Source organism: Micromesistius poutassou, assembly GCF_964030765.1.
Source record: "Micromesistius poutassou genome assembly, chromosome: 5".
NCBI lineage: Eukaryota > Metazoa > Chordata > Actinopteri > Gadiformes > Gadidae > Micromesistius > Micromesistius poutassou.
In genome coordinates, this window is record NC_140275.1 from 4,598,760 (window position 1) to 4,613,897 (window position 15,138).

Here is a 15,138-nt window from a genome sequence, read left to right on the forward strand (position 1 = left end):
CACATATTAACTATAGAGAGCGCTAATGGGGCTGCAGGCGTCCCAACGTTCGGGGATAGTCTCCTAAACCCTCTCGTCTCTAGGACCCGGCGGAGCGCGGAGGGAAACCCCGCGAGGGCTTTAGTTGGTTCTACTCTCCAGGAGTGTCGCTAGTTATTTGGGGGAGGCGCTGGAGCCATTTCACCACATGAAAGCCCGATGAACGGACGACCAGCAACATCCAAGTAGTTGTGGGAGCAGAGGAATCCGCGTTGAGCTCCGTGGTCGACCTTCCCCCTCCGTGAACAAACCAAACTTCAACTCTCGCGCACACGCACGCCCGGCGGAGAGCAGAGCGCGAGCACCGCGTGCACATAGGACTCGAACAGAGCAAGTGAACACAGGGCTCGACCAGACATTTTTCTGGGCTCTGTTCTTACCCCTCGCGTTTTTTCTCTCCGTTTCGTGGATGTGGATGTTGAACGGACATTGGGGATTCTATGAGATTCTTGCTCGGTGTTCGGCGGCGAGAAGAGAAGTTTGGTTGTTTGCCTAGTCGCTGCTGGAGGAGGTGGAGGCGGGAGAAAAGTGGGGTTAAAGTGGGGGAAGATGGTGTGTGGAGCCGCTGTGAGGAGAGGCTCGTTGGTCGTCCTGGTCCTTTACCTCGGGCTCGGCTCTGCGCCGTGCGCCGCCCGGGTCTACACCAACCACTGGGCGCTCCGGATAGCCGGGGGACCGGCCGCCGCCGACCGGATAGCGGAAAAATACGGCTATAGGAACATGGGACAGGTAAGTGACTGGAAGTAACAGTTTGATGTGTTGTTCTCCTGGTTGTTCTTCCATCCACTAGTTGGTTCTATCGCACACGGAGACAACGAGTCCACTGGGCTGGTTGGTCTGGAGAGTAACCATCTTGTTTGTTTAGGTTCTTATTGAGCCATCAGTAGTCCTTCACTGTCATTTCACTCACAATGGATTCAGTTTACAACAATTCTATTTAAAGGTGTACCTTATTTATTTTCTCCTTGTAGAATAGTATTTTGGTAGTAAATCCAGAATAAAGGTTATAAACAACAGAGAGGGAAGAGATCCACACATTATCTGGAGGCCAACAGGTGTCTGGTTCAGAGTCCTGGGAGATTGTGGAGATCAACTCACTCGTGAAATCGCACAATTTATGATTTTTACATGATCCCTGATTTAAAGTATACCCATACCAATAATCTCATGTATTTTTTGGATTTGTGTGTGACTATAAATATTTAGGTTTTTCAGGATCCAGGAGTATGTCAATTCTTCTGATTTATTACTACGACTTAGTTTTATTGCTTACTCATTCGGATTTATGCAAATGTTTTATTACAAACCGTAGCCTCCGTTTATCGCCTGTCTGAAGTGTTGGTTGGTATCGTTAGTGGATGTAGAACCACCTACCTGTTGGGCTCCTCTGGTTGGTCTTCACTTATTGCTTCACCCTGGCTCGCTTCAAGTCCCCATGCTGTTGCCTGACTTTGATGTCCATACAAATAGTTTAACGATGCTGTTCGTGGCTCCATGCTGTTTTGACATGGGCCAATTTGTCAAACTTGTATATTTTTTAAATGGATCACTGCCCTCTTTTTTCCATTTTTTTAATGAGATTTTTAAACAACCTCAAACTTGTACATCCGGAAGTTATCCTCTTTGTTCAAGACCCCTGGTCCAAGCCTCTTCTCTATATCCCCTTGATTCAAGCCCCTGGTCCCAGCTTCTTGGTTCTCTTGGTTCTCCTGGCTGAAGCCTCTTGGTTCTCCTGGCTGAAGCCTCTTGGTTCTCCTGGCTGAAGCCTCGTGGTTCTCCTGGCTGAAGCCTCTTGGTTCATGAACCAAGAGGCTTGACCTAAGGCGCTTTGAACTTCAAGGCCCCTGGTACAAGCCACCGGTTTCAAGCCTCCTGGTTTAAGCACCTTGGATCACACCTTGTGGTTTAAGCCTCTGGGTTCACTTGGTACAATCTTCTTGGTTCTCCTGGTCGAAGCCCCTTGGTCCAAGCCTTGTTCAAGCCTCTTCATTCTATTGGTTCAAGCCCATACATGCTAACCTCCATGGAGAAAGTGGTGGGGGGGGGGGGGGGGGGGGCATTCTGACAGGTTGTTGTGGTGTAGCCTAGTGAACGGGTTCCTGAGCGTCCCTTTCATCCCGTCCACTCTTCAGCCCTCTCACCCCCCAGGGAGCAGCCCCCCCCCTCCCCTCTTACAGTACTAATGTGAGCCCCTCCTCCTCCGTAGTGCTGAGACCCCCACTCCACCACTTCATGTCCTCATCTGCATCTCAATGCCCGTCGTTAGACCCTGACACCTCGCTGTGGACTGCATCACGTCCTGGTGAGGGGGTCATCGCTCCCACAGGAGGGGGGGACGGACACACACACACACACACACACACACACACACACACACACACACACACACACACACACGTACACACGTACACACGTGTTTGTGGATACATAGTAACAATAGTTGTCACATATTTTCATGTAATGACTCAATGGTAAAAAGAAAAGGGAGCGGAGGTGATGGGTATGAACCATAAACTTGAAAATTAAAAAAACACAAAGATAGAGCAAGGGAGAGAATGAGGAGACGGAGAGAGGGATGAAAAGAGTTGGCATGGAGTGATGGAACACCTCTATGAGGAATTCTGGCTAATCCTCTTAACCACAGAGCCCCCTGCCCAGGCTAAGACACTTGCCTAAAGTGATCTGAATCAGCTGCTTTGGCCCAGGTCCACAGGGCCATACTGCTCCTCACCACTATAACCCTCTTTATATTTTTTCCCCATATCTATTGTTTTTATAAAAACCCTGTCATAATAGCAGTGCCAGGATGTCCAATTAGTCATGCATTGACGGTCTCCCTGCTAACGTGCGAAGCGCCCCCCCCCCCCCCCCCCCACCTAAAGGGCTAAGATCGCCACTGAGTGCAGTTGTGAGCGAGGTGCAACCCTCTTCATAGTTTATTACACGACTATGCTCCGCAATTGGACAACTGCAATTGTCCGCGTATACATGGCGGTGAGTAAATCGATTCATTGGCCGAAGCATGTCATACCCCGGAACGATAGGTGGTGCTGTACCCATTTCAACTAGTGGTAATAGAGCCACCGGCTGACCTCTTTACGTCTCCAGCAACAACAAACTCAGGCGGCATTCGAGAAAGATATTTCAGTAGACAGCTGTCAGTTCAGTTCGGGTCCATGTCAGGAGTCCGGTCCGATCCGAGGTCGGAACAATGGAGCGTCGGAGTAATGACATGAGCTGCTTTCACATATGACCTCCGTCTTTTCTCCGCATTTGTGGAGCAGGAGGTTCGACTGTGAGGGTCATTCACATGGGCTTGCAAGGGGCAGGGTATGACGTAGGGTCTAAATTCTCAAGAGGAGGGACATGACGTAGTATAATTGCGGCAGCTGTCACGTTGGTTTGTTGTTGTTTGACCGCAGACAGCATGGAAGCAGAATGGGCAGATCTTCTTAACTGTTGTTGCAGCGATATATCATATATTTCGTTGCCTCGATGAAAGATTGGAGCATGAGTTAGAAACCAATAGAAGGAACGATGAAGAAAGGCGTTGTGAACGACTGCGTTACCGGAGAAAGAGAATTAATAAGCCTTACCATGGGCAAAAGCGCCGGTATTCGTAACCTCTTCTTTAAGTTATACCTTAACATCTCGCGTTTGTAAGGTTGGTCTGAAGCGCTCGTAGAACCTTCGTAGCTCTACCGTAGTGATGATTCAGCTCCTGCAGTGTCCGCCACTGTACAGTAAATTCATCTTTAGAAATCCCTATTGCGCATGTTCATTTCCAAGTTCGCGTTCGTAGCCAATTGAGACCAAATGAAATGGCATGTTTGAATTAAGGATATTGTCTCGGCTGTTCTTTATTTTGGGCCGTGGGTACAGCAGGCAAGGTCAGCTCGACTCGCTTCCGATAATTTCAAAAACTCGCAACTTCAAACAATTATTTTATTTATTTTACAATTCAAAAATGAACAAAACTGTCTTCTAAATTACGGAAATGATACTGGGAAACGAATAAACCATCATAAGCAACGAGTGAAGCGATCAAAATACTTTTTTCAACCACCGCCTCTTTCCCTTGACATTTAGTTATCACGTTTAGGTTTAAGGCAACCTGGTCGTACAGGAATCCGTGAAGTGAGTCGGTCTATGTCCCGTATAGTAGCCTATGTATTCATTTAACGTATTTAATGGTAAGAGACTGCACAGGGATGGATAATGAGCGTTGTTTATTTAAATTACAATGCCACAAGAACAGCTGCCTCTGAACTGGCGATTCGTTACCATTATTTCTTATCACCGGGTTCGGCGTGAGAGTGTCCGGGACAGAAGATGTCTCTGAGCTGGACGGTGATGGCATGACGGTCTCCATGCTGGTACTGGCAAATCCTGGTACTGGCAGGTTTTGTGGTCGTTCCCACTTTTTTTGTTGTGGTCTACCACGGTGGTGAACTGCTTTTTGAGGGATTTTAATTTCGTGATGAGTTGTGTCCTTCCCTTCACAATTCCCATTTCAGCAAGCTTCTTCACCATACGGTCGTACATTAGTCTTCTGTCTCCTTGCCTCTCCTATATATGCACGCCTGCTCCTGGCGTGTTTTTTGTTCCCTTCATAGGGCGTGTTCCTGCCGTAGCATCATCAACACGCCCACTAACGTGAAGTGCGAAATGCCGACATTCTACTGCTCATTCACATATAAGGTAATTAGCATTTTCTCCGGAGAACATACTACCTCGGCGGTAGTATTTTTTCAGGAGGTCCTATGTCAGGATATGTCATTCACATATACGGCACGTCCGTAGAATCTACGGAGAATAGACGGATGCACGTCCATATGTGAAAGCAGCTATGGACCCGAAGTGAATTGACAGCTGTCTACTGAAAACATCTTTCTCCCGCTGAAGCAGCCCCTCCGCCGCCCGTCCGTATACGGCATTCCCCGCCACGGCGCAATGAATGAATGAATAAAGATCGTAAACACGTCGGGAGAAAAAAACTTATTATTATAAACTTATTATTATTATTTATTTTGACAGATGTGCCTGAAGTCACTACTTTACAACCTCGTTGATGACCCACATTTAGAAAAACATGTACTTTTAATTCAGCCATGGGTGAAATCGAAGTGTAGTGTCTGTGTGCTTCCACCTTTACTGAATGCATGAAATGCACGCTCCCGCGCCCGGGACACAATTCTTATAGGGGTAACTACATTCACCGGCTTCCTCCATCTTCAGCGCCACCTTTTTAAATAAATCGCCGTTTCTCGTTTTCCGACCGCGACAACAACACGACTATTGTCTCTTTCTACTTCTGGCTCACGGCCCCGGGAAAAGATCTTGAGCATGCACAGAACACATAATCCAATCCCAATCCGTACGCACGCTTAATGCGACTAACAGTCGAATAATCTAGGGGTCTTAATTTGACTATGAGAAACCCAATACGATTTGGTTTTTAGCTCGACTAAGGTGTATACATGCATACATCTTAGTAATCCAATCATAGTTGGACTAACCCAATAATTTGACTTTCTTGAGTGTCATGTAAACGCACTGACTGGAGTGGCTCACGAGCCACATCCAAGCCTTTATTGTATTGCCTTGCAGTCGTGTGTGTGTGTGTGTGTGTGTGTGTGTGTGTGTGTGTGTGTGTGTGTGTGTGTGTGTGTGTGTGTGTGTGTGTGTGTGTGTGTGTGTGTGTGTGTGTGTGTGTGTGTGTGTGTGTGTGTGTGTGTGTGTGTGTGTGTCCACAATACCCATAGCAGCCATGACTGCCTGATGGTTGGAGGATTGTTTGGTCTTTATCAATTATTTAATCTCTCTGTCTTCGTCTTTAGACCTGCTCTGTTATTTATTAGTGTTCCTATATCTTATCGGTCTATTTCTCATGCTGCTTCCAGGCCGGCCCCTTTTTACTTTTCAAATTAAATGCTTTGAAAATTAATGTTTGTTTATAGAAATATATTTTGTATTCGTAAACTGCAACTTATGCCATCAGTTTTCTGGAAATATGATTGACTTGTTTGCTTCTTTTCATCAGTATTGGGGTCTGTAAGAATTGTAATCTTATTTAATATACTTGAGAAATGGTTAACTGTTATTCTTGCCCATATGTTGGTCACACTATCAGTAACTATAGTCAGTGTGCACTACTCGGAAATTTGATTTTAATTCATTAAGGGGATTTTCACTTAAAGTACCCAAGACCACATAGACATTAAACATTTTTCAACTGAAGTGGCCTGGCTTTTAAAAGTATAATACTGCATTAACAGAAACTTTGTTCTAATGGAAGCCTAACTAAAATACAAAGTCAACATTTATTTTTGTGTAATAAAATAAAAGACTGGACTCAAAGTGGCTAAAGTTGGTGGTAATCAATAAAAGATAATTACTAGAAGGAGCCCTTGGTGGGCCATGTTTGGCTGAGGCTTCTAGGCGTGCTATGCTAACCAGTGCCTTAATGGAACACTGTGTGTTGCAGATCGGAGATCTCACGGACCTCTACCACTTCTTCCATAGCCGGACCATCAAGAGGTCGACACTGTCCAGCCGTGGACGCCATAGTTTCATTTCTATGGAACCCAAGGTATGTTGACTACAGGCCTCCCTCCTACTCTACCTCATCTGACTTCAGGCCAGCACAGACCGCCGACATCCTCCCCCTGGGTTAGCAGATCCAGGGTTAGGGGATCCAGGGGAAGGGGCTCCAGGGTTAGGGTATTATCGGATCGAGGGTTTAAACTCAAGTATCTTTCTTCCCATTCCCTCAGTTTGTCTGTGGTCCTGAAGCAGCCACTCATCAGGTCTAACTGTATATCTGGCCTGCATTATTAATGGCAACAGGACCTGACTCTGCCTGCCCGGTGGAGACCCTGGTCTGCTGTGATGGTTCATGTAGATAGCCGGTCCACCAGTATCCCTGTCTATTGACCCCAACAAGCTGAAGCAGTCAAACCAGATGCACACATATAATATAAATATATACATATATTTAAAGGCTTTGATTTGAGTATGACATTGATGGTGAAACTGTTCCAAGCATTCATTGTTCTCTAATCATGTGCTTAACCTTTTTATCAAGCCAAGCGATCCTTGTTGATACAGATGAGGTGTGTGTGTGTGTGTGTGTGTGTGTGTGTGTGTGTGTGTGTGTGTGTGTGTGTGTGTGTGTGTGTGTGTGTGTGTGTGTGTGTGTGTGTGTGTGTGTGTGTGTGTGTGTGTGTGTGTGTGTGTGTGTGTGTGTGTGTTTTACGATCATTTTGGCCGCTATGATCTATAATTACGAAAGTCTGATAATTTTGTGACTCTTAGCCTGGACTGATTACATCTAATTCTAACATCTAGATACTATCTAATTTTAACCAAATTCCTGACACGATCAGGATAGTAAACTCAAGCATGTGTTCAAGCATCTCGGGACAAGCCCATCCTGCTTGTTTTGTTCATGCACTTAACTCACAAGCACAATTTTCATGTGGATGCTGAACAGGCTGCAACTCGTCTTGTAATAGGTGACTTACCTTTAGCTAATTGACCAGCTATTCTTTTCAATTTTGGGACACTTTTATTTCACTCCAAAAGGACTACCCACTTCCACCCGTCATATTATCACAGATAATGGATGGACTTTTTCAAACAAAGTGGCTAGATTTGAATAAGGTGTCAAAAAGTTGCCTATTTATTATCTTGGTAACGACTCGTGGGCGCTAATTTTCCTCAACATACGATAAACTTTAACGTGTGAGTGAATTGGATTGAATGATATATTTGTCGACTGTGAGAATAAACATTTCAAAAGAACAGAACCCCACTGCAGTATTTGGGGAGATAAGAACAGGTCTCCTGGTCTCTCCGTTGGGTTGGAGCCATGGGGGTCTGTGTGTTTGGGGGCTCCGGGCCGTAGTTTAAGTAATGGCAGTGTCAGGCAAGCAGCCAATGGTGTTTCACAGTCGGGGATTTCAGACTAATGACAGCTGTGCATGTTTTTGTATGCGTGTGACTCAGAGGGGTGTGGCCTGCCCAGGAAGGCGCACCCTGCCATCCACAGTAGTCATTGGCATGGATGTTTCCATGGCAACACAGCACTGATTACCGCTTGACGGCACTTTGCCCGTGAGCATGTGATTAGCAACCCCTGGGTCAAAGGTCGCCCATTGGTCGAAAAGCCGGAGAAGCTGGAGATGACATCATCAACATGCTAAATCGTGTTGCTCAAAGAAACGCACACCTTAATGTAGCGCTTCTTAAAGAGCTTGTTAACATGACCACCACTAACCTAGTTAACATGACCACCACTAACCTAGTTAACACGACCACCGTTAACCTAGTTAACATGACCACCATTAACCTAATTAACATGACCACCATTCACTTAGTTAACACGGCCACCATTAACCTAGTTAACACAACCACCACTGACTTAGTTAACACGACCACCATTAACCTAGTTAACACAACCACCACTAACTTAGTTAACATGACCACCACTAACTTAGTTAACATGACCACCAGTAGTAAATCATTCCTAGACTGTAATTTAACTAGTAAATGCTTATTACTGAATTAACCAATGTTAATTAAGGGTACATGAATGTACCTTTTATTAAGGGTCACAGTTTTTATTAATGGCGTGTGAGGTTTCAGAACATGATCCGTGCTCAGACACGCTACGTTTTCCTGGCTAACAGTGGCACGACCTCCATGAACACTAGTGACTACCCAGAGGAACTGTCATTTCACAATTTATAAGAAACTTCTTTCAGCTGTATTTGGCGTCATCTATTGTACGGTCATCAAAAGACCCCGGTGGAGGCCTTTTGGAACGCCAGTGCAACCAAGAGCCTTCACCAGCGCCTGGTGTGTAGTGTGCAGCTTCCAGGACGACGTGGGACAACAACATTTGTAATGATTATGTGTGTTGCACAAGATGGTTATGACCTATGGAATTTGAACTGCCTGATTTCAGTTCACTCGTATAGTCTTAGAAATACCAGGGAGGGAGAGTGGATCAATTTGTTCCTTATCAGTGTGTGGAGGTGTGCCAGTAAAAACCAGTCATCATGTTTTGTTGAACTCCCAGGAACGAATGCTGTCCTGCATTCTCTTTTTTTCCTCATCAGATGTTGGACTAAATCTCTTTGTGTTTTGGGCAGTTCTACATATAGATTGATATCTACAATACTCACTCAGGCTTTTAGATGTGTTATCTAGTAGGCCTCAATCTGTTCCCCCTTTCTTCACGGTACCAAGAACATCATGCATTCCTAAACCAACAGCATTTATCAAAGACCTATTCTACATCGGCTTGACGTCATGCTTCCACTGCTTCTCTCTCATTCCATGTCGAGCTCTTTTAATCACTGGCCTCTATTGGGTCTGGCTCCCCTTCTTTCCTTCCCCTCCTGAGAGGGCTTCCTTTCCACTCTTTATTGCTCTCTTCTTCCTCCTCTTGTCTTATCTTGTCCGTGGCTTCTCATCCCCCCGGGGAGGCACACAGAATTGTTTTGGTGAAGGAGCCCAGATGATCACCCCACCCCCTCCCCCCCTCCCCTTTCCACCATCGAACGCTTATCGATGGTGTCCGCTGGTGACTGGATGTCAGTCAGTCACGGTGCACTTATGGCTCAGAACCACGGCAGAACCCTGCCCTTCTTGGCTGATGAAGCCGCCCTCCTGGTTGTTGGACTGGCTGCTGCTGCGTTTGCCATTTGTTTCAAGTGCACACAGGCACACTTCCCATCATTGCCAAATGGACCTTACAGCATATACTTTATTTTTTATAATTTTGTTTTATCTCTCATAAGACCCCCATATCTAAAATGTTTCTGTGGTCAGTGTCTTTCATGAATCAGTATCAATATTGCAATACACATTGATGGATGGAGAGATGTGTTGATTTTAGGTTGAAACCTGAGACAGAAGGGACATGCACGCACACAGTTTCAGATAATAATTGTTCAAGTATTCCTCCAAAAAGTAATTCATGACGAGACCGTATGGCTGATACACGTCAGAAAGACGTTCAATCCTAACATTTGTCTCGTATAATCTGCTGTGAGCGGAGGCATTGCTGTTTTGTGCAGCACATCCTGGCAAGAAACCACTGTGATTGGCCATGCAGGGAAATCATTGGGGATTAATTCTGTTGCAGCCGACTCAAAGCACTGGTGACTGAGGTGACGGTAGGATGCGGTGGCACAGCAGGCCGAGCTAAGGGCCCGCTCTCGTTGTGTTCAGGTGGAATGGATCCAGCAGTGAGTCTCAGTGTTCAGGTGGATCCAGCAGTGAGTCTCTGTGTTCAGCTGGATCCAGCAGTGAGTCTCTGTGTTCAGGTGGATCCAGCAGTGAGTCTCTGTGTTCAGGTGGATCCAGCAGTGAGTCTCTGTGTTCAGGTGGATCCAGCAGTGAGTCTCTCAGTGTGTTGGGCTGGACTGGATCCAGCAGTGAGTCTCTTGCTGTGTTCAGGTGGAATGGATCCAGCAGCAGGTGGTGAAGAGAAGGATCAAGAGGGATTACAAGCAGGCCCCGCCCCTTTCCCTCACAAGCCCCGCCCACTCCAGTCCAGCCCAAAACAACATCTTCTATAATGACGGAAAGTGGAGCAGTATGTGGTATATTGTGAGTATGTAACAAAGCACCTGATTTAACCATGAATATAATGTAGGCCCTCATTTAACCATGAATATAATGTAGGCCCTCAATTAACCATGAATATAATGTAGGACGGGTTTTGTTTAACCATGAATAATAATGTACCTGTTTTCTTTAATCATGAACATGAGTTATATGAGGACTGGTTTTGTAATTATATTACCAGAATCCACCAAAGCCCAGTTTCACAAACGGTCATCCACCTCAGGTCAGTGTTCTTCTGTCAATAGTTAACTGGGAGTAGATAAGTCACAACACTTTGACCTCAAGCTGAGAACCTGAACTCTGAAGTTAGTCTCCCTCTGTGTCCATGTGTCTCTCTCCGCTCCCCCTGCTGGTCAGAGCGTCTAATGTTCCTCTGGCTCCCCTCTGTCTCCCAGCACTGTAACGACGACGTGCACAACTGCCAGTCAGACATGAACATCATGGGGGCGTGGAAGAGGGGCTACACGGGCAAGGACGTGGTGGTCACCATCCTGGACGACGGCATCGAGCACAACCACCCAGACCTCCTCCACAACTACGTGAGTGTGTGTCTGTGTCTGTGTGTGTGTGTGTGTGTGTGTTCAGAATTCGGGCATAGCTGTAATTTCTACCTTTGACCTTTTAGGACCCGCAGGCCAGCTTTGACGTCAACGGTAACGACATGGACCCCATGCCCCGCTACGACGCCAGCAATGAGAACAAGTGAGACTCTGTCTACGTCCAGTCTGTCTGTCTACATCCATACCTGTCTCTCTGTCTACATCCAGTCTGTCTGTCTACGTCCATACCTGTCTCTCTGTCTACATCCAGTCTGTCTGTCTACGTCCAGTCTGTCTGTCTACGTCCATACCAGTCTGTCTGTCTACGTCCAGTCTGTCTGTCTACGTCCAGTCTGTCTGTCTACGTCCATACCTGTCTGTCTGTCTATGTCCATACCTGTCTGTCTGTCTACATCCATCTCTTTCAGTCTGTCTGTCTACTTCCTTACCAGTCAGTCTGACTCCATCCATACCTGTCTATCTCTCTAAACGTCCATACCTGTCCGTCCGGCAGGCTATGACCATACCAATCTGTGTCTGCGTCCATACGTTCAGTCTGTCTATCTACGTCTACATCAATACCTCTCTTTCGGTCTGTCCTACGTCCATATCTGTCTATTTTTCTGTCTCTCTACGTCCGTACGTGTCTGTCTAATGTTTAAATTAGTAAGTATTTTGTTTTACATTTCAGGTCTATGAAACTAAACTAAACTTCTATTATATTGAGTGTGTCTCCTCCCATGTTGTATATTATCAATCAAGACAGAATAGTTGTTCAGCTGTATACATTTGCTTGCATGTGTATCTTGTTGCACAAGTGTAGCACAAGCTGAGGTCATGGTCGGGACACAGCCGTAAGCCCAGTGTCTGTGTCCCGTACGTGGGCTGTGTCTGCTATAGTTGGTTGGGTTTGATTCCCAGAGAAAACATTCACAACTAAATTCCTGAATTCCTCTGATCATCATAACAGATTCTACTGGTAGTCTTCGGCTATCCTCAGATTTCGAGTCTCTCTCTCCGTCCCAAAATGACCCGTATCCGTGTAAAGCCCCCCGCCCCAAATTGCAAAGACGTTTTAAGGCATTTATACACATGAGAAGGCATGTGAGACACCCCTAGGAAGATTAGATTCTCACCTTTTAGCCTATCTTCACTGTTGTTGGCTAAACAAAAGACAATTTCAACCCCAAACAAAATAAGAACCATTTAACAAAAAGTGTTATTTTGTATTGTTGTTTTTTGTATTTTATAACTGCACATGCACAGCAAACCCAGATTTGAAAACTATTTTTCAAATGAAAGCTGACGATGACACTTATTCAAACAGTCTAAACCATATCAGTCTGTGACTAAAACTGATCAAGACAAGCTTAACTTTTCATTTGCCCTACCTTAGTTGTTTGTGCTATGGCCCTATAGTATTATGGGTCACCAACTGCTGATGCACTGTGGTCTCAATCTAAAACATTCAGGCCAAAATTAAATCTTCCAATTAAGCTTTATTCACTCAAGCTAAGTAATATCCACTTTTATTTTTTCACTTACACAACAATCTCACAGTTTGTATCTTTATTTTGGTTCTAAGATTAAATATCATAGCCCTTGCTTTTGTGGAGATATATTTACTTTGGGTATGTTCTTTTCAGAAAAATAGGCCTAGTGATGAAGTGATTCTTAGTTCTGGATGCAATCTCAAAATGCAATTTGATGTTTGAATCCTGGAAACTACCAAAAGGCTACTATGATTGATGGAGATTTGCTTTGCATTGTATCTGTGCTTGAAGAAATTTGATCTTCATTGTTGGTACCAAAAGTAGCGTAGACTGGCTTCACACATTTGATGTAAAGTGGTTCAATCAAACACACAGGATTGAATAACAAACGCCACCCTTTTTCATCGTTGAGCGGATGGAGTTTCATTTTTAGCGCCTCACTGTGCTGGGTAGTGTCCACAACTCCAGGAGTCTGCCCCCTGCAGGAACACAGGTGGAACAGCGGCTGTAGAGAGCATGGGTCTTTACAAGACCGTTCTAATTATTTATTACACATTGGTTAATGAAGGCACTGTACATTATACCGTGAGGCCCTGACACTAGCTGAGCTATCTGTGACAAAGGCTGACCGTTACGTCACGGTTATGTTGCCTGTGCCAAAGGGTTGCACTACTAGAACACACCGCAAAGGCTGCAGACAACGGCAAATCAGCATGTACATTCTGTGCCTGAGTGAGAGGAAACTGCTTTCCATACCAGCAGGTGGCGGTAGTGTGTATTCGTCATTCAAAATGGACACTGGAAGACATTGGACTGTGGATATATACAAATGTATCAATTTGCATAATGTTTCTCTGTAATATGGTCAGGTGCTGGCCTCCCCGTAACCAGGTGGATCAGTTGACATTCGGTTTCTTCATTCTAGTCCGGCTTGTCGTTAGAATGGGTTGAAAAATTAGAAAATCTTTTTGTGCGTGCCCTCCTGGCAAAGTCGTGTGCTTTGCTCACTTCTTTCTCTTCTCGTACCCTAATTTCCTTAAGTCAAAGCGATTTCGTCCAGAACAGTCTCCGTCCCGATTCAACGTGCTGAAATCGGCTGAAAAATGGCAGACGAGCGGTGCGGGACACACCGGTCTCCATGGCTGACATCAGCCAACAGTTGATGGTCAGCCCATTGTGTCAGGGTTTATACTCAAAGCGTATCATCTTGCTGTATCCTTTCCTAGTCCCTGCCTGTCCACTGGCCAATAACTAGTCCCTAAAGCTGCCAAGTGTCCATCAGTGGGACCGCACCAAGTCCTTCCCAACATCAATCTCTCCCTCTGTCTGTCTGTCCACTGACTGCACTGTCCGTCTGTCAGCCCACTGTCTGTCTGTCTGTCTGTCAGCCCACTGTCTGTCTGTCTGTCCGTCAGCCCACTGACTGCACTGGGCTGTCGGTCTGTCTGCCCACTGACTGCACTGTGTTGTCTGTCTGTCAGCCTACTGACTGCACCTTGCTGTCTGTCTGTACTGTCCGTCTGTCAGCCCACTGTCTGTCCGTCTGTCAGCCCACTGACTGCACTGGGTTGTCTGTCTGTCTGTCAGCCCACTGACTGCACCTTGCTGTCTGTCTGTACTGTCCGTCTGTCAGCCCACTGTCTGTCCGTCTGTCAGCCCACTGACGTCACTGTCCGTCTGTCAGCCCACTGTCTGTCCGTCTGTCAGCCCACTGACTGCACTGGGTTGTCTGTCTGTCTGTCCACTGACTGCACCATGCTGTCTGTCTGTCAGTCCACTGACGGCACCATGCTGTCTGTCTGTCTGTCTGTCTGTCCACTGACTGCACCATGCTGTCTGTCTGTCTGTCTGTCTGTCCACTGACTGCACCATGCTGTCTGTCTGTCAGTCCACTGACGGCACCATGCTGTTCGGCCCCCCAGGGATCCCCAATCCTCGGTTACCATAGCAGCGGCCAGGCTGTTTGCGTGGGGTGTCGTGGTGCAGATGTTCTCTTTGACAGTGGACACAAACACTCTTATGTTTGTTTATGCCGGTCACTGACCCAGGCCCATGGTCACTAGTTTCTGCTTGAGGTGTGTGTGTGTGTGTGTGTGTGTGTGTGTGTGTGTGTGTGTGTGTGTGTGTTTAACTGTTTGGCAGCCCCTGGATGTGTTTCATCATTCAGTGTGTGGAAGGTTGCCAGATGAACCAGGGTCTTAAGCGATGGGGTTTCTGGGAAATATTTGCCTGGAGCGACAGCAACTGGACATAAAAGAGGGAGTTTTGGGCGTGCATAATTTTGTGTGATTTCTGATCCATGGTTGATTAAACCAATAGCTTGAGCCAAATAGTCTCTAAGGATGTACATGATATACGGGCAAATGGAATAGAAATATGTGTAATCTGTTGGTTTTTGAATTCCAAAAGGGGGGGGGTGTGTGTGT

General features: G+C 46.0%; 1 protein-coding gene across 2 annotated transcripts in view; it reads left to right on the top strand.

The window, feature by feature from the left end:
• The first annotated feature begins 170 nt into the window (after nucleotides 1-170).
• Nucleotides 171-15,138, top strand: part of pcsk5b (proprotein convertase subtilisin/kexin type 5b) — a 56,628-nt gene continuing 41,660 nt past the window's right edge. For both annotated transcript variants that reach the window (XM_084468517.1, XM_084468518.1), the window contains exons 1-5: nucleotides 171-768; nucleotides 6,527-6,631; nucleotides 10,510-10,662; nucleotides 11,076-11,219; nucleotides 11,306-11,382. In XM_084468517.1, coding sequence (XP_084324643.1) covers nucleotides 589-768; nucleotides 6,527-6,631; nucleotides 10,510-10,662; nucleotides 11,076-11,219; nucleotides 11,306-11,382 — 659 coding nt within the window. In that variant the 5' untranslated portion in view covers nucleotides 171-588. The remainder of the gene's footprint in view (nucleotides 769-6,526; nucleotides 6,632-10,509; nucleotides 10,663-11,075; nucleotides 11,220-11,305; nucleotides 11,383-15,138) is intronic.